The following is an 18768-nucleotide window of genomic DNA, read 5'->3' on the forward strand; positions in this document are numbered from 1 at the left end:
CTGGCTCAGTGGATCTTGGTCTGGCTCAGTAGATCTTGGTCTGGCTCAGTAAATCTTGGTCTGGCTCAGTGGATCTTGGTCTGGCTCAGTGGATCATGGTCTGGCTCAGTAGATCTTGGTCTGGCTCCGTGGATCTTGGTCTGGCTCAGTAGATCTTGGTCTGGCTCAGTAGATCTTGGTCTGGCTCAGTAGATCTTGGTCTTGCTCAGTGGATCTTGGCCTGGCTCAATAGACCATGGTCTTGATCAGCAGATCTTTGTCTGACTCAGTAGATCTTGTTCAAAGTTGGTAGTGTTGTCTTCCATTCTTAACAAGTGTACACCCGGAAAACACTTGGTGTTTTTGGGGGACTCAAAGTATCTGGTTGTATCAATAGTACATTGTGTTTGATTTGATAATGTAGTATACAGTATATATAATTATTACATTTCAGGACAGTACTACATCAATTACCAGAAAGACAATACCTAGCACCCTTGTTTTTCTAATGACAATCATTTTCCACAACACCTGATGGGTTCATGATAGTAAAGGATATCTACGTGATTGACCTGAAAGTCTCCAAACTACCGGCCCTTCTGTATATCGTTGTCAATATAGCACCTGATCAGAGAATGTTAACAGGCAGCTCTTACAGCGGGATCATTTTATTACATCACTTGACAAGTTGACCTTTTTTATTTTTTTCATTGTGAACAGTTCAGAAAATATTCATCTTTTTCTGCTGGAATCCACAGATTGTACAAATGGCTGACATTCACCACACATGACCTCTGACACATGACAGAATGTTGAAAGGAATCAAAATTTGGTTGCAAAACGGTTCACTGCGCTATGGAGATGATGACAGTTTGATCGTTCCTCTCGCGAGAACAGCGTTCGGATCGGCAGGTAGGCTTGGGTTTTGAATCAACACGGGCCTCGGCAAAGTAATGGAATCAGTGCATTGACGGACAGACAGAAAGACGGACATGCAGTCAGACGGAGAGGAGATTAATTAAGAGAAGGCTGGAGGCCGGTTTGTGTCGATTCGAGAATACAGACGATTTGTGAAGAAACACTTCCTCACAAATGCCCAACTCTGCCATCGATTTTAAGTAACCTTGTAAAAAAATTGGCACTTTTAATTATTCAGTTTGTTATTGGCACTGTTTGGAAGACGAATATATATTTTTTCTGATCAAATCAATTCTCACATTTGGTAATAATAATAATTCCAGTGTTACTGACAGTACACAACAAAAACTCTTAAGAACTCACAACAAAATCACACATTTGCCATTTCTATTGTGACCAGAGAAATAATCAATTATAATCCCTCCTGTTGGGATAGAAAAAAGAGGTTTACTATCATAAGTGCCATTTCAAGTTCAGCAAACAACAAAAGGTCAAGTTCGATGATCACATGGGATAAAATGATGTTTGACATTTGAAGGTTAACACACATCTTCGAGCAGTCAATTCACATGGTGGGAAAAAAGTAAATAACATAAACCAGGACAAATTAATCCTATCCTGATTATATTAATCAACTCTTTCTCAAAACCTTGGACTTTGGAGATGGTCAAGGGATGATGAAAAAGCGAGTTAGTTCAGATGGATCAGCTGGTAGCCAGAGCATCAATGCTCTCTACCTGCTTTGTGGTCACTTTGGGATCACAAATGTTTCAAAAGAGATGAGAACCAGTCATTTTAAGTCATTTTGAGGTTTTACTTAACGGGAGACGTTTCCAACTTCAAAAGCTTAAACTAGAGTCAGTGACTTAAATTAGTGATTTTAAAGTTTCGCCAGTAACGTTTTCACCGCTACAACAACGGGAGGACTGTAGTGCTTCTTTACAAGCAGATTTCAAGTAGCCGTCAATGGAAACTACGCTCTCAACTATCGCTCTAAAAAGCTGCCCAGGTGCTTTCCTACCAAACAGTCTGGTCCATACACTTATTCTCTGAAAAAAAGCGAGAAGAAATCAACGGTGTTTGTGTCATGCATCAAGCTTTGCTGATATTATTGACATTTCATTTAAATTGCCAATAACTGATGCAATTTGTGGCAAATCTAAGTGATACGGCTGTCAGGGGACGAAGAACTGCAACAAGGTCAAAAATAGGTTAGACGAATAGTCAAATCTAGGGATACGTTGCAGGTGATACACAGTGGATGTGTGAGGTGAACCTTTGTGGTCTTTAGAAAAAAGTGTTTGGGTCCAATTCCCTCGGGCTGTGGCTGAATCCTGTTGAAAGTCTAAAAGTCCACTTCCACCCAGGGAGTGCACCGTACAGCAGTCAGACAGGCTGGAGCGACGCTGGGCTCCCACTCTGACACGTTACTCTGCGATGTTTCTGTTGTGGTCGTACGACAGACGCCGCTTGGAGCTCTGAGCGTGCCGATTGGCCGAAGGGAGGCCAGGGGAGAGCCTGTGATTGGTCGGCCTGGATATGTTTCTGATTTCCTGAGAGAACAGAGGGATAGAGAGCACAGACAGAGAGAGGCAACAGAGACAGAGAGAGAGAGAGAGAGACAGAGAGAGAACCGACAGACAGACAGATAGAGACAGAGCGAGAGAGGAAGGACGAGAGAGGGAGACACAGGTGTGAATATAGTACAGTTCAGCCCTTATAAGGAGTCACATAATGTACTCCATTGTTCGCAGTCACTTAGTTACACCGTTTCAGTGATCTTCTTTTCCACAGTTTTAACGGAAGATGTTGTGTTTTTTTTATTCATTTTGTTTTGATATGAAATCATGCCATTGCAGCCATCTTCATCATTGTTGTCGTATTGTCCCTGTGTTTCTGAATGTCTTTCTGAATTTTTAACAGAACTTAAAGCATGCAAGTACAATTGAACCTCCACGTCTGTGTGTGTGTTTGTCTGTTTGTGTGTGTGTGTGTGTAAATGAGTGAGTGAGTGAGAGAGTGAGAGGGGGTGTGAGAGAGAGAACGACTGCTTATTTCCATTCATTTCCTGATGAAGAGGCTAAATTGCAAAACCCAAAGGAGATTAATTAGCTCTCTCCCTCTCGCTCTGCTTCGTTTTATCTGAAGGCTCCTTGGAGTAATTCCACTGCCCTCGTTGGGTGTGAATTAAGCAGAAGTTCAGATAGTAGTACATTTCGTAACACCTTGACAAGCAGAGACAAGCAGAAACAAGAGTGGGAGCCTGATGGATGGCATGTTGCTTCCTTGTGATTCAATACGTTAAACACTTCTACTCATTTGTTTTGGAGCAGAAAGAGAAACACACCACTACTGCGATGGCTTGACTGCACTCTCTTGCTAGATGCAAAGAAATGTTTACATGGAGATTAATAATTATTACTTGGTAATAATTACAAATGTGTATTTGTAAATTAGAACTTGCCAAGATCCAAGAAAGGAAGTATTTTTTGTGTGTGTAAAAGACTACAGTCAATGAGCAGCAGCTGCCGGCCACAAGGAGACAATAAACGTTCAAGATGACCTTTAAAGAGGTTCATGAATAAAGAGACGCATAAAACCCATTGACCGAGCATCTTAACAGCCCAACCCGATCGAAGATGAGGAATGTTAACGAATGTGAACTTTATGGTGTGTGACCTGGGTCTGTGTGTGCGCTGAATACACTCACACAACAATCTGCATGTACTCACAGTGTAGGCCGGCTCCAGGTATAAGGTCTTGAGAAGCAGGTCGCGAGACACGCCATTGGTCCTCTTGTAGCGCTGACCAATCATTTTGTTCAAGTCGTGGAAATTGTCCAACAGACTGCAAGGGTCGACCCCGGAAGAAAAACAAGCAAATAAGTTATGATGAACGGAGTGGAAGAATAGACAAACAGATTAATTCATACACCAACTACAGACACAATACAGATTGCTTGCAGCTTTCCAGCAACTGTGCGTGAATATGTAACAATAGGTTCATTATCCAGCATGGCTTCTGGATAATAATTCACATGACTCTTTGGTACGGTGTGACATACATGGTGTTTCACACTTTCCACCGCCAGCCACCTAGTGGGACATGGACTGTTTAAGTGTCACAGTGCCTACATAACATTAACACATAACATTGCCCAACCACGCACGAATGCAACGACACACGCACGCACTCACCCACCCAAACACACACCCACACAGCCACATATACACATCCACACATGCACCAACACATGCACATGAATCGAACGATCGAACGGTTTTGCGTGGATTGTGAACAGTTTCTTTGTGTTGTGCGTTGCTTCAAGCCATTCATACATTTTCTGGCTGTTATAAATAAGTATAGTCTCACACAGAATCTCACACAGTCTCATGGCTCATTTTCCTTTAGATCTGGCATTAAATCAGTTATTCTTTTTACAGTTTATCCAGCTTTTTTCTCTCGAATATTTCTGTGTTAAGCATGATTATTATTCCTGGATTAGAATTTTTTCTACTGAATTGGATAAGGAAACAGGGATACTGTATCCTTTATGTGGGGACAGCGCCCTCTAGCTTTCACCGCAAACTCCACAGGTCATGTGTTGCCCCTAGTTTCAAAGGAACAATTCCCAAATGTACTCTGAACTTATACAATTCTATCCTACTATTAACTACATGAATAAAAGCGTAATCTTAGAACTTCAAGTGAATTCAGACACAGGTCATTAAGGAGGAGGTAGCCTACAGATGAAACCCTGTATCTTTTGACTCCATTATTCCGTTATCCCATTCTGTACTGAAAGGTTTTATGAGCGATTCTAGGCCGAAACATAAAGGATCACATTCATCTGATCTATCCTCACGATCCACTAGCTCATTGGACTTTATTATGCAAAATGTGTGGACTCTTAACATTTAAGAATTGCGAAATGCTCCACGTTTATTATTGTAGTTTTTGACTCCGCAGAGTTCTTGCATTATCCTCTTTGCTGGAAGGACCATAGGTGCCCGCCCCAAATCGCGTCTCTGTAGGCAGCCAGTGCTCCGAGATCGGACACAAAAACAAATGGTACTACCAACCACTCAAAAGCCAAAATAAATAGTATTCCAGCCAATCACCGACAAGGGGTGGGTGTTGTAGGGTTTTGCGCTGCGTTCATGATAGTTTTGACTGGATGCTTGAAACACGGAAGGGAGGGGCGAGCCGGCTCTGTTTGTTTGGGATCTCGCTTCAAACACCAACAGAAGTGACGTCCCCCGACATCGCTCTTACAACCTTTAAGGCAGGGGTCACCAACCTTTTTGAACCTGAGAGCTACTTCATGGGTACTGAGTCATACGAAGGGGGCACCCAGTTTGATACACTCTTCTGAAATAACAGATTTGCTCAGTTTGCCTTTAGTTATATATATTGTTAATATTGATTAATGATACTCATCTATGTGAAGACACTGATCATGTTGATGATTTCTCACAATAATTAAGAACAATGATTTCAAAAAAAGGTGGGAAAGAGTTGTTCAAGAATGAGCTGTGCTATTTTCAGAACAGGCCTGCGGGCGCCTCATGTGGTCCTTGCGGGCGCCCTTGTGCCCGCGGTCACGGTGTTGGTGACCCCTGCTTTAAGGTCTCTTTAGTTTAGTAAAGATCTGCTCCTGCCAGGGACGGGGAGGCACTCACCCCTGGTCTTGGGTGGTCCTGGAGTGGTGTCGCTCTCCCTGAAGGAGCTGCGTCAGCGTTGGGACCGTCCCAGACTCCACCCCCGTCTCAGAGGTCAGCGTTGGGACCATCCCAGACCCAGTCCCGGGGTCAGAGGCCAGCTGGCCTGAGGAGGGGAAGGCCTCAGACAACACGTCCATCTGCAGAGCACACACACACACACACACACACAGACAGACAGACAGACAGACAGACAGACAGACAGACAGACAGACAGACAGACAGACAGACAGACAGACAGACAGACAGACAGACAGACAGACAGACAGACAGACAGACAGACAGACAGACAGACAGACAGACAGACAGACAGACAGACAGACAGACAGACAGACAGACAGACAGACAGACAGACGCATGCACATGCACACAAAACGAAAACAAAGACAAGATGGTTAGGGGACTAGTTACAAATCTCACAAATTAAATAAAATAAACATCTGTATAATACTTATATATCATGTTGTAAAACAAGTTATTTTCAGTATAACTATCTGCAGGAATGCATACTCTGTGATGATGTCGTGCAGCCAATAGAAAATTTCCTTTTTATATTACACTGGTTGCATTGTATGCCTGTAGGCCACAGGAAATGTTTTGCCTGGGAGTGGAAACCAGTCTGCCAGTGTCAACCTGCTGGGGGGCTTGTATGAAAGTTTACATTTCTACGATGCGTTAGGGTAAATGCAGTTTGTTGCCGGATTACAGCGAACAGCCACAAGAATCTAGGAAAAGTTTGAGCGCTCGCAGGATGCTGTGAAGAGGAGTCCTTGAAGTTAACCACTGTGTGAAATGTCTTCGCTGAAAGCCCTGACACGGAATTCTGCTATTCCTTGTGCTGAGTCAGGTTTTATGGAGAACTTCTTTCTGTAACCTGGGGTTCTTTTGAATTGCTGAAAAGCACACAAGGTTCTCTGACCTAGAATGACCATGTTTTTTTTTGGGAACAAACTTTATTTGAATCTCAATGTTGCACAGATTCAACTACAGAAACACTCCACTTCTGGCTACATGAGACTATGTTATGTTATGCTATCTTACATGCATTGCACAATGTACAAATACGTTATATTAACAATAATGTGAAAATATTTTTGAATTTGTACTGTCCCTGACCAGTTAACGATTAAAAGAAAAGTATTGTGATCTCTAATTGTCATTCACTTTCATATAATCACGATGATAAAGACAATTTATCAATACAGTATGTTGTCATCTTTTATTTTCATTTATTTTCTCAGAGGTGGCCAAATATCTAAACCTGATGGTTTAAACAGCATCAAGAAAATGAAACGGCAAGCTGAGGTTTATCAGGGGAAGTAGGAAGCAAGACTACTGTACCACATTCTTATTGGATGAGGGCCTCCCTCTCTGCTCTTCCCCAGCAGCGATTGGCCACAACTGTGCTACTGGGTCACCACTCGCAACCAATGAGTCCTGAGAAAAAGCTGTCCAGCAGTCGTCTGATTGGTGGAATGAGTCGTCCGTCCAGCCAGATGTCCATTGGGTTAACTCCCCTGTAAATGACAAGCATTCATACACGGGCACACCCACACACACATAACCATATTTAGCGGACAGAATATATGAAGATTCAAAATATGACCTGTGGGAAATGTAACAAAAGAGATTGTAATGGTAGTTGAACACTGCTGGGTGAGACCAATGTATTGCTATAGAGCCAACTGTCAATCAGATTGACTAAATGTTCACAAAGGGATCCAATTCTGGGCTGAGCGATCAAAGAACAGCAGGGACAGCAGGCTATCGATCAGGGGTGTAGCCCACGCCTTGGCAGCAAACACTTTTAACAGTAACTGCATATTATGGGCTGTACAGGGAGGAGCTAAACTCTTTGTGTGTTAATCCTTTGTCTGTTGGTCTGAGAGTAGTCGAGAGAACTCCTAGACAGGTTGTGTGTGTGAGCTCATGTGAGGCAATGGGTAGGAGAGGCAGCCACACACACACACACACACACACACACACACACACACACACACACACACACACACACACACACACACACACACACACACACACACACACACACACACACACCTCTAACCCTGTTTTGAATGATTTATACCACCCAACTAGTAAGATGAGAGAGAGAGAGAGAGAGAGAGAGAGAGAGAGAGAGAGAGAGAGAGAGAGAGAGAGAGAGAGAGAGAGAGAGAGAGAGAGAGAGAGAGAGAGAGAGAGAGAGAGCGCTAAGGGGTCTAGGAATCCAGGTCACACCAGATCATATCTTCCTTTTCCACTGGAGGGCCAAGCAGAGCTGACCCACACCAGCCCAGTGATGGCGACAGGACCCCATCACTGACACGCAAACTCACACACTGTCTGTTGAGGTGACATACAACCAAACACGATCCTGGTCTGGCCTTAGTTAGCCCATTAGCCCTGGTTGGCCATTTATAGCAAGACATAATCATACACAACAAAAAGCACCCACCAACCTGGACATGCCTCTTATGTTACACTGAACACCAGACCCACACAGACAGACACTCCCATGGGCAAAACATAAGTGGAACTTAGAAAACAGAAATCCTACCATGCAGATACACTCTATATCAGGTAATCATGCGAGTAATTTGGCTAATGCTGAATGGCTAAAGATAAGCTCTCTCACACAGAGTGCAAATAAGTGTGTGTGTGTGTGTGTGTGTGTGTGTGTGTGTGTGTGTGTGTGTGTGTGTGTGTGTGTGTGTGTGTGTGTGTGTGTGTGTGTGTGTGTGTGTGTGTGTGTGTGTGTATATGTATGCGTGTGTCCAGTGAAACTTGATAGTGGTCATTGTGACACAGCAGATACAAACTACAAGGTTACAAGCCACTGTATCCTCAAATGCACTGCTGCCAAATGATGAAGAGGGGTGGAAAAAGTGCCAGACTTTCATCACGAGCATTGAATACAAATTAAAAATAGAGCGATGAGGGACGCATTCAGTAACACACTCAGTGTATTAAAATCGCTTTACCATCACATCTTATCAGAGGTATGGAGATGTGATTTACAAAATGGGTGTGCAGACAGGTGTCTTAGTAGTCTAGGATTTAGTATTCTGTGCTTGTTTTGTTTTGGGGGACATCTTGAGGTCTCAGGATATCTCAGGAGCTTGTCTTTGTTCTCAGTGTACTTCTAGCCAACAACAGCTTTATTGGCTGTCACGACAAGCACAAACTCATTTAAACAAACCCAGACAGACGCGCACACACATGCTCACTCACTCGCTCGCTCGCTCGCACACCCGCCCGCACACACACACACACACACACACACACACACACACACACACACACACACACACACACACACACACACACACACACACACACACACGCGCACACACACACACGCAAAAGGAAGCAGGTGGATAGAGAAAGGAAGAGAGGTGGAAATAGAGGGAGAGGTAAAAAGAAAGAGGGAAACATGAGAGATAACTAAAAGCAAAGGACAGAGAGGTATGTACGCAGGTCAAAAGAGAGATACAGAGAGAAAGAGAGAGGGTGACCGAACGAAAGAGAGGCAAAGATAAATAGAGAGAGAGAGTGTCAGGAATGAGAGAGGAATGCACACAGGTTGACAGAGGAGAGAGAGAAAGATACAGGGAGAAAGAGAAATTGAACAAAATATAAAGACAAAGAAAGAGAGAGAGAGAAAGAGACAGAAAGGTAGATAGAGAGAGAAAGAGAAAGGGAGAGAGAGACATAAAAGCAACAGAGCAACAGAGCAACATAACTAACCGAGTACTCACCAGTGTTTTCTGTGTTCCCACAAGCCTCTGGGGCAGAAGGAGTAAATCCCTCGCTCCAGCCGGGCTCTGCGTCCGCCTGCATGAACCCCCCAAACTCATCTTCCTCCTCCTCCTCCTCCTCCTTCACCTCCTCCTCCTCTACCTCCTCCTCCCCCTGCTCCCTTCGCTCGGTGGCCACAATGGCGCTCTGCTCCTGGCTCCTCTCTTTAAGTCTCTCCTCCTGCTCCTCCTTCTCCTGGCCGGGCTCCTCCGTTCTCTCAGACAGCGTGGCTCCCTCCCCCGCCTCTTCCTCCTCCTCCTCCTCCTCCTCCTGCTGCGCTCCTCTTACTCCCTCCCTGCTCCCTTCTTCCACCCTGCTCTGCGTCCACGCGCTCTTCCCGCCTGCCCCCGTGCGTTGCGGGTCCGTTGCCATGGCTCCCGGCGGGGGCCGAGGGGGGGCGGGATTAGCCACGGCATGGGTTTTATAGGGGGGATCAGGTAGGGGGGGGCCGGCGGCGGCGTTTGTAATGGTAGGAATTAGTGAGAGGGGGCAACAGGTCACTACAGCCTCTACAGGGTTTTGTCCTCCGTCTCTGCTCCACCTCGCCGCCTCCCCCTCCTCCCCCTCCTCCTCCTCCTCCTCCTTCAGGAGACGTGGGGACAGGGAGGGTGCACAGCTTGCCTCTTGTGTCCATTCAGTGGCAAATTCCTGGAGTGTCGGTCCCTCTGCAGTGAAACCTGAAGCCTTCAGCGCGTCTCCCCTTTCCCTCTCCCGTTGCGGCTGCTGCAGTCTGATGTATTCGGCCTCGCCCTGGCCTAACTTCCCCTCTGAGTTGCCGTGTTTTTCATCATCCGTCGTCCCGGCACTGCCATCTTGAAGGCTTTGGTCGTGCTTATTATTCTCCTTCTTCTCCTCTTCTCCAGTAATCTCCTGGCTGCCGTCATCCCCTCTAAGCCCTGGCACTGTCTCGCTGCCGTCAACAGAACTCTCCAAACCTGACTCGGCTCGTCTGTGTTCCCCTGCCAGCTCCTCTCCCCTCCCCTCCTCAAACTCAACCCCGCTGCAATCCTCTTCATCTCCTAGCCTCTTATCTTCCTCCCCCTCTGCGACCTTCATCAACGTCCCCCTGACTGCTTCTGGGATGGATCCTCCCTGGAGGCCGTCTACCTCTCTGAGCCCTGGGGCAGAGTCAGCGGCGTTCGCCTCGTCTTTACCGGCCTTCCCCTCATTTCTACAACTCAGCGTTGCCTGATGACAGGAGCCCCTCTGCTCCTCTGATAACACCACCTCGGGTTCATTACAGTTTACATCGCCCGTCTCTTTCAGAGGCTTCTCCTCATGAAAAGGCTCTTTTGTGTATAAATCCCCAGGAGAGGATTCTCGTGGCATGAGCTGGTCTGATTTGACACACAACTCAAGTGGACGACCTTTACTATGGTCCCGGTCCCCCTTCTCTGCACTGCCCCCGTCAGCGCTCTCTGTATGGCTGTTGTTGTGTTCCCCGTCTGCAGTGCTGCTCCCTCGCTGCCCCTGCATGGTGTCGAGGCTTAGTTCAGCAGGGAAGGTGCTGCCCTCTACAGGTGTGGCTGAGGTAAGACGGTGTAGGCCCTCTTCACAGCAGGGGGCTGTTTCCGCGGCGCATTCGTCGGACCACAAACGGTTTCCTCTGTCCTCTTGCGGGTCGTCACAGGGACTCTTGGAGTCCTGAGTTGGTTCTGTGTCTGCTACCGCTGGGATCTCACCTACATTACGCCCCACGTCTTCACAGTGTTTCTGCACAGGGTTCCGGACTACCAGGGGTGGAGATGAGGTGCCATTTGGTAGAGGCAGGCTATCGTCCAGGTACTCACTGTGTGGTCTAACATCATCAGTCAGAGGAGTGTCCAACTCGCCATTGTTGAGCTCCTCACCACTTGGGTTTCTCAGAGTCCGGCCAAAGTCTTCGTTCCTGCTGTTTTGGGAGCAGGGCTGTTCTTTGTTCTCTGAATAAGTGCACATTTTTGTCTGTAGGGGTTCATTTACTTCCCTAATGTCCTTGTCACAGCTTTTTTCAGACGCCTCGCTGTTGCTGGAGGATTCTGGGTAAAAGCAATTTGTCGGCGAGTCAGCGTTTGGCAGCGACACAATGGAGTCAAGAGGCTTTGACCTGCTCTTCTCCTCCTCCTCCCTCTCCTTCTCCTGCTCTCCCTTTTCTTGTCCTCCATTTGTCTTCCCTCCGTCCTTGTTCCCCAGCCCGTTCATGCCACGCTCGTCTCCCGCCTGGGTCTTGTGTTCCTCCAGCCTCTGCCTCGCGCCCGACCGCACAGCTCGCCTCGCACATCGAGCGCAGTTCCTGGCCAGAGTGTTGTGACAGCATCGGCAGCTCCTTGTGCATCCTGCACCGCCCTCCTGTTTACGGCCTCCCCCTCCGGCCTCCTGAGCGCCCTGGAGGTTGTTGTGGAACTCGCCTTTGTCTCCCCCTTCCTGGCATTCTCCCAGGATGATTTCCGTGCCGCCAGCCTCCTCCCGGCCTCTCCTCTGGCCGCCGATGCCGGTGGTTTTGTTCGATCCCGGGCCGTTGGCGTTGCAGGACTTCCTCCAGCGCCGGCCCGAACGCACCCGGACCCGGTTGGACCCGCCGCTCTGTAGAGCCGCCGGAGGGGGAGGAAGAGGAGGCCCGCTGGTTCTCTTCCCCGCCTGGTGCTCTCCGCCTCCTCCGCCTCCTCCTCCACTGACCTTCCCTCTGAGCCAGCTCCCGACCAGGGCAGAGGCCCCGCCGGCAGACAGGCCCGGGCCCTTCCCCAGGGACCAGCCTCCGGGCTTGGTCGTGGAGTAGAGGCAGCTTCCCTTCTCAGTCCGGAGGAACAGGCACTGGGTCTGGGTCTGCGTCTTCCCCCCCACCTCAGAGGTCTTCAGCGTTGCTACGGTGACCAGGGCACCTATTCCGGCCTGCCTGGCGTCCAGCCCCACCGGAAGCCCGTAGCCCATGCCGCCCAGCTCCCCGGCCGGGTACATGTCCGCAGGCCTGGGGCAGGAGCTCTGCCTCTCATGGGTGGTGCTGGTGGTGGAGGGTCCAATGGTTGGAGCATGCCCTCCACCCCCCAGCTCTCCCCTGGTCTTCAGGCGGTTCTTGGAGCAGAGGGCCCAGGCCCGGAGGCCCCTGACCAGCGGAAGGTCCCCCAGACTGAGCTCCATGCGGCTGGGGAAGGGCCCATGGGCCCGGGGGCATGCCTGGATGCCCTCTCCACCTGTGGGGCCGGTCATGTTGAGGCATGGGTAGTTGTTGTTGTTGTTTTGCTGGAGCATCGCGCTCGATTCAGGTCTCATGTAAAGTTCAGCGACTGGGTTTTGCGTGTCTCTTATTTAGAACGCGTATATTAGGATTTCAAAGAGCATGTGATCAGTCTGACTGCAGAAAAAAGTGAAAATATCTCGGTTTCAAAGGCTCAAGGGAGAACTGCTCTACTTTACCAGTGTCGTCCTATCAGTGTTTCATTCCACTCGGAAGCATGTCGAACTTGATTGGATGATAAAAAGGCTGGGACTACGCTTCTCTCGCGTTATGTCTCAAGTTCTGCAAAAAGGACGAATTAAAAAGGATCCAGTCCTTCTCCTGGAGAGAAAGACGTGATGGGCGGACCTCGTTCCTCCGAGACACCGGCGAGCCGCGCCGCTCCTGAAGAGGAGGGGGAAAAACGCCCGTGGGTCAGGACTGTAAACAGGAACTGTAAACACTGACGAGGAAGACGAGGAAGACGAGGGCCGCGGGGGCCTGCTTCATCTCCCCCGTAGAGCTCCACAGTTCCCCTGCTGACAGCGCTGTGCGATCGCCGGGCTGGGAGGGTGGCGGGGGGAGGGGGGCAGCGTTGGCTCCTGTCAGAGCGAGGAGGCGGAGCTCTGAGTCACACGGCCGCCAACAACCTGGAGGAGGGAGACACAGGGCTGTCAGACAGACAGGGTGGAGGGAGACAGGGGGCTGTCAGACAGACAGGGTGTCAGACAGACAGGTTGGAGGGAGACAGGGGGCTGTCAGACAGACAGGGTGGAGGGAGACAGGGGGCTGACAGACAGACAGGGTGGAGGGAGACAGGGGGCTGTCAGACAGACAGGGTGGAGGGAGACAGGGGGCTGTCAGACAGACATGGTGGAGGGAGACATGTTGCTGTCAGACAGACAGGGTGGAGGGAGACAGGGGGCTGTCAGACAGACAGGGTGGAGGGAGACAGGGGGCCGACAGACAGACAGGGTGGAGGGAGACAGGGGGCCGACAGACAGACAGGGTGGAGGGAGACAGGGGGCTGTCAGACAGACAGGGTGGAGGGAGACAGGGGGCTGTCAGACAGACAGGGTGGAGGGAGGCAGGGGGCTGTCAGACAGACAGGGTGGAGGGAGACAGGGGGCTGACACGATGAGCTCTTAAGGGAATTGTTGTTTTCCTCCTCAAAACTAATAAAACCGTGTTTTGACAGATTGGAGCACAAATATTAATTTGGAAGCGGTTCAACCACATATCGGATTTGTAGTAAGTGATTTATTGATTTGACTCTGGTTTGTGTGTCATGTCGCTGTCGGGGTTAAAAATAGAACCGGTTGACGACGATGAGGTACGATGAGGGATAAAGTTACTCTCTTTTTTCCCAATATATTCATAAACTTTTTAGTTCTGAGGGTTAATTTGACTGGTTGGACATAACATGCATCAGGTTCGAGCCACGACTGCGCAAGGAGTAAAAGTCCAGGTCAACGTCCAGGCGGACCTCACACGCGCGGCACGGCGCTGTGTGGGCCTGTGGCATCAAAGGTCATCGAGCACAACGTGTCCTTCTCACCAGCCGACCACGCATCCGCGCGTACGCAAACACACACACACACACACACACACACACACACACACACACACACACACACACACACACACACACACACACACACACACACACACACACACACAGACAAACACATGCAAACGCACACACAAACACAGACGCAATTACGCAAACACACACAGACAAACACACACGCAAACACACACGCAGAGACATACACACACACACACGCTAACACACACACCCTCACACACATACAGACACACACACACGCACACACACACGCACACGCACACGCACACACACACACACACACACACACACACACACACACACACACACACACACACACAAACATATCCTCTCTATCTTTCTGTCCAAAGCCAATAGGCCTACTGTAGGCTAATAAAAGACAGGCTGTTCAAAGCATACCATGGATAGACGCACATCAAAGCCAGTAAAACCTGAATATCCAGCAGCGCATGTCAACATATAGGGATGCTGTAGTACTTACTGATGTCCTGCTCCGGGGGTATACGGCGGGTTTTCACAGCAGTTTCAGCATCTCAAATCTCCCTTTCTTTGTTCAGTGGCCTACGTGGAGAGCATCTCCTGTTATCGAAACGTTACACCCTGCTTCGGTCTTCATGGCCCCATCCTCATACTCACCACCACGACGTCCTCATCCTCTGACGAACGGCCTGCACGAGGACCCACAGCCGTCAGAAACCGTCAAATTTACATTATACGGGGGCCACCCACTTCCAATGCATTATTTGTAAAGCTAATAATCATGATTGTTTACCTCTTCGTAAAGCCATTGCGATTACGATTATCCATCGCGGCGAAGCATCGTGCGTCGCCGCATCTTTACCGCAGTAGCCTCCGGAGCGTGCGCGCGCGGTGAGCTCAGCGACCAGGATGACGGTGGGCTATTTCACTTGCAGCCCACTCTTTCTTTACCTCTCTCTCTCTCTCCCTCTCTCTCTCCCTCTCTCTCTCTCTCTCTCTCTCTCTCTCTCTCTCTCTCTCTCTCTCTCTCTCTCTCTCTCTCTCTCTCTCTCTCTCTCTCTCCCTCTCACCCCCTCAGCCTCGTAGCATCCTACGTCCTCACCGCATCATCACCGCGACCCGTGAGTAGATCGAGTACAGACAAAAAAAGAAAAACACGGACACGCACACAATAGGGAGACGACGTCATGAGCCTCTGCGTCCCACTCGTCCACCCTCTCCTCCAGAGGTCCTCCTCCTCTCTCCTCCTCTGCTGCTGTCATTACACCTCCGTCTCTGCGTGGTAGGCCTACTGCTTACTTCTCGCCCCCCAAGAGAATGGGTACCCTAACTGGTTTATGCTTGGTTTTTAATATGTGAAAAAGAGAAGCAGGATATATGCTGGGCTGACTATGAAGTCCACATGGGAAGGTAGAGGCCTTCTGTAATGTATTCCTCACGTTACAATGTCCACACACACACACACACACACACACACACACACACACACACACACACACACACACACACACACACACACACACACACACACACACACACACACACACACACACACACATAGTTAAGCTATGATTCCTAGTCGCGTAATATTATGAAATAGGCCTAGAGCTCGCGTTCCTTGGAGGCTATGTGTATTATATATTGAATAGATATTATATATCTGTCATGGCTATACGTATTATAGTCCGGAAGAGGGCGCTGTTTCATATTTCATAATGAAACATCCAATGTCACATACGTCACGTAGTGACGTAGACTTACGTCCCTACATGGATCATGGATGTAGGAAAAACCTAATCGGTAATAAAAAATATATAATATGCATCCATGACGTAAGGAGACATGTCGATTTTTTAGATTGCTTTCATCCTTCCGAGAATATGTAACTATGGATGGATGAAATCCTTCTAAAATATCTACATCTAGGCTTAAGACTCGTTCTTCTGTAATAAAGTGAAAATTAACTGAAATCATTATCACTATATTAAATCTGAATATAATCTTTTTTTTTTAATAAAGCAACAAAATACAACGAAACTCAAGACCATGCCATGCAAGGAAGAGGTTAAAAAAGCAAACACTAAATTCCTTGTTTTGTTTATTTATATATAGATACATTAAACATCATTCTCTCTAATCCTCATAATTGACAAAAAAAATCCTTTAAAATTCTACTTAAATTCTATGTGAAAAACAATTGAATAGACTATTTATTTAAAACAGCCTATTCAAAATAAAACATACCTTTTTAATAGAATTGCAAAGATGGAAATAGGCTACTGGATACTGCTTATCAGTAGGCCTACCATGATAATACAGATAATTGCAAGTCTACGTTTGTTTAACTATAAATTGCCAGAATTGCTGTTTGATGCAAATGATTACACAGTTCTTTTAAGCTCACCAAAGCAGAAAACCACAAGGTCTCCATTCCAAAACCTTTTAAGTTATATCCACATATACATTTGGACAAGAAAATAACCTCAACATGAATGAAAAAAGAGGGGACAGGTCAAACTATATGGTTTACAGTGGTTGTGATGCTACGGCCACTGGCCACTGTGCAGATAAATAAATAAATAAGTGCAAACACCGATTCTGAACACAAACATTTCATGGTGGACTATTTTTTTATCTCTGTTTTGTTCACTGTTTCACAATCAAGACACTTTTCAACAATCCCTCTTCGTGAATCTGTAACTAGTTGAATGAACTAAATGTTGATTTGTTGAGAGAAACTTAAATCGCACAAGTCCCAATACTTTGAGGCCAAAAAAACACAAAAAAAAAGTTATTTTATATATATATATATCTCAATGTATTGTATATCCTTAATCTTAAAAGGGACTTTTGAAGAAAGGCTTTGATTTGAGAGTGAAGCCCTCAGTGGCTGGTGGTTCTTAGAAACAGCCTCAATGTGGTACGATAAAGATACTAAAAGACACACAGTTGGACCTAACGTAACCCGAACTGTGGATTACATACCAAAATAAACATCCACAAAAGTGTAAGTATACAGCAAACTACTACTCTTCTGACAGTACAACTTGAATCCTATGCCCCGTTTTTATGCGAAATGACAACCCAGAATACTCGCAGCCGCCCCGCTACCCTCTGCTGCAATGTCTTCTGTTCCCTGAAGCACGTCCATTTTTTTTTTTTGCTGGTGATAAGAATGACATGTAGAACATAAACCCTAACATAAAATCAACCTATACATTTCAAATTCACACAAACATATTTTCAAGACAAACATTATGAAACATCAATCAAAAAACAAAATATTATTGCTGAATTTGCTTATATGAAAATATCATTTTGTATTGAGAGAGATACTGCTTGAAACAGCAAATTTATAAATGTATTTACATAAAAAATTATCCTGTGTGTTTGAAAAATGCCATATTCTAGCTAGTAAGTAATTATATAATCAAATCCATTTTGTCGAGAGTAAGGCAAATATATGATGGCAATCAACAGGTGTTAAATCTGAAATTTTCTAAAAAAACATTTGCAGAAGCCAGCAAGTCCAACCTGAATATAATCATCACTAACCTCACAACTCTTACTTTTCAGTAACGGTAAAAATAAAATAATGGTCACGTAAAAAAATACATCAAAAAAAATAAGAAATATATTACTCTATTGCTCTGACTGCTGGTGAAGTATAGATGTTTCTTTTTTTTATCAAACTCATAACTCACCTATTTCATTTAATATACATACAGTATGTTGCTGTTCACTGTTTTGTCATTCCAAAACCAAATTCCGTTGCACACGATTAGCATATAACCAAACGCCATCTTGGGCTAATTAACAAAACAACTTTTACCCTCATTGCTCGTCGTCCAACACCCTGCGGGTGGTCGTGGTGACTGACCCCTCGCCCGTCCGTGTTTCCGTGGCGACCACCTGTCGGGTGGTTCTGATGGTCTTGGTCACCATGGTGACGGACCCCTCCTGCACGGTGGAGACGTGATGCTGCTCGGACCTATGGCTGGAGCTGAAGTCCATCGCTGACGAGTGGAGGGAGAACATCCCCGAGACCCCTTCCTCGCCGCCAACCTCGTCGCTGACCTCTGACCTCCGCTGGGCCCGGGGCGAACCCTCCGGGGTTATCTGGAGGAAGCCTTGGTGTGGAGGGGGTGCAGAAAGCAAGGAGGGGGTGGAGGTGGAGGAGGAGGTGGATAGAGGAGAGATAGGAGGAAAGAGGAAGCAGCAGGTATCAAGTCAACAGGAGTCATAAAGAGATGTAAAGGCATCAGTGGAAGGGTGGAGATGAGATGTAGGGAGAGTGGAAGATGGGTAGCGTAGTTGAAGGGAAGTATTATATTGGAGATGTGTAGGGAAGACAGAGGAGGCAGTGGGAAGTATGAAGTTTGAAAAAGTCTCAGTCTAATAAAAGACAAAAAAAGAGATGTAGAATGTTTACTGTAAACCCATGGCAACTTCATTGTAACAAAAATAATACCTGAAATCGAACATACACATTACAACACACCCGCAAAGAATTGCAGTTTGCCTTATTCAGTTTAAATTAATAATAATTAAGTATTTACATTTAATTGAGTGCGACTATTGGATGCTAAGATTGT

The 18768-nt window shown here is 47.0% G+C and overlaps 2 protein-coding genes across 5 annotated transcripts in view; both read right to left on the minus strand.

Moving 5' to 3' along the window:
* Positions 1–631: 631 nt before the first annotated feature.
* On the minus strand, positions 632–15156 carry si:ch211-14c7.2 (uncharacterized). The gene is made up of 7 exons (XM_030380421.1): positions 14967–15156; positions 14676–14862; positions 9377–13256; positions 6960–7135; positions 5580–5758; positions 3630–3744; positions 632–2450 (listed from the first exon to the last, which is right to left on the minus strand). The coding sequence occupies exons 3-7, from the start codon at positions 12660–12662 to the stop codon at positions 2325–2327; spliced, it is 3882 nt and encodes a 1293-aa protein (XP_030236281.1). The 5' UTR covers positions 12663–13256; positions 14676–14862; positions 14967–15156; the 3' UTR covers positions 632–2324.
* Positions 15157–16254: 1098 nt separating this feature from the next.
* The window catches only part of prx (periaxin), a 30613-nt gene continuing 28099 nt past the window's right edge, over positions 16255–18768 (minus strand). For 3 of the 4 annotated variants that reach the window (XM_030381299.1, XM_030381301.1, XM_030381298.1), the window contains one exon: positions 16255–18303. In XM_030381299.1, coding sequence (XP_030237159.1) covers positions 18008–18303 — 296 coding nt within the window. In that variant the 3' untranslated portion in view covers positions 16255–18007. The other variant, XM_030381300.1, reaches the window with a different exon arrangement.

The sequence above is a fragment of the Gadus morhua genome, chromosome 16 (genome assembly GCF_902167405.1).
Source record: "Gadus morhua chromosome 16, gadMor3.0, whole genome shotgun sequence".
Taxonomy (NCBI): Eukaryota; Metazoa; Chordata; class Actinopteri; order Gadiformes; family Gadidae; genus Gadus; species Gadus morhua.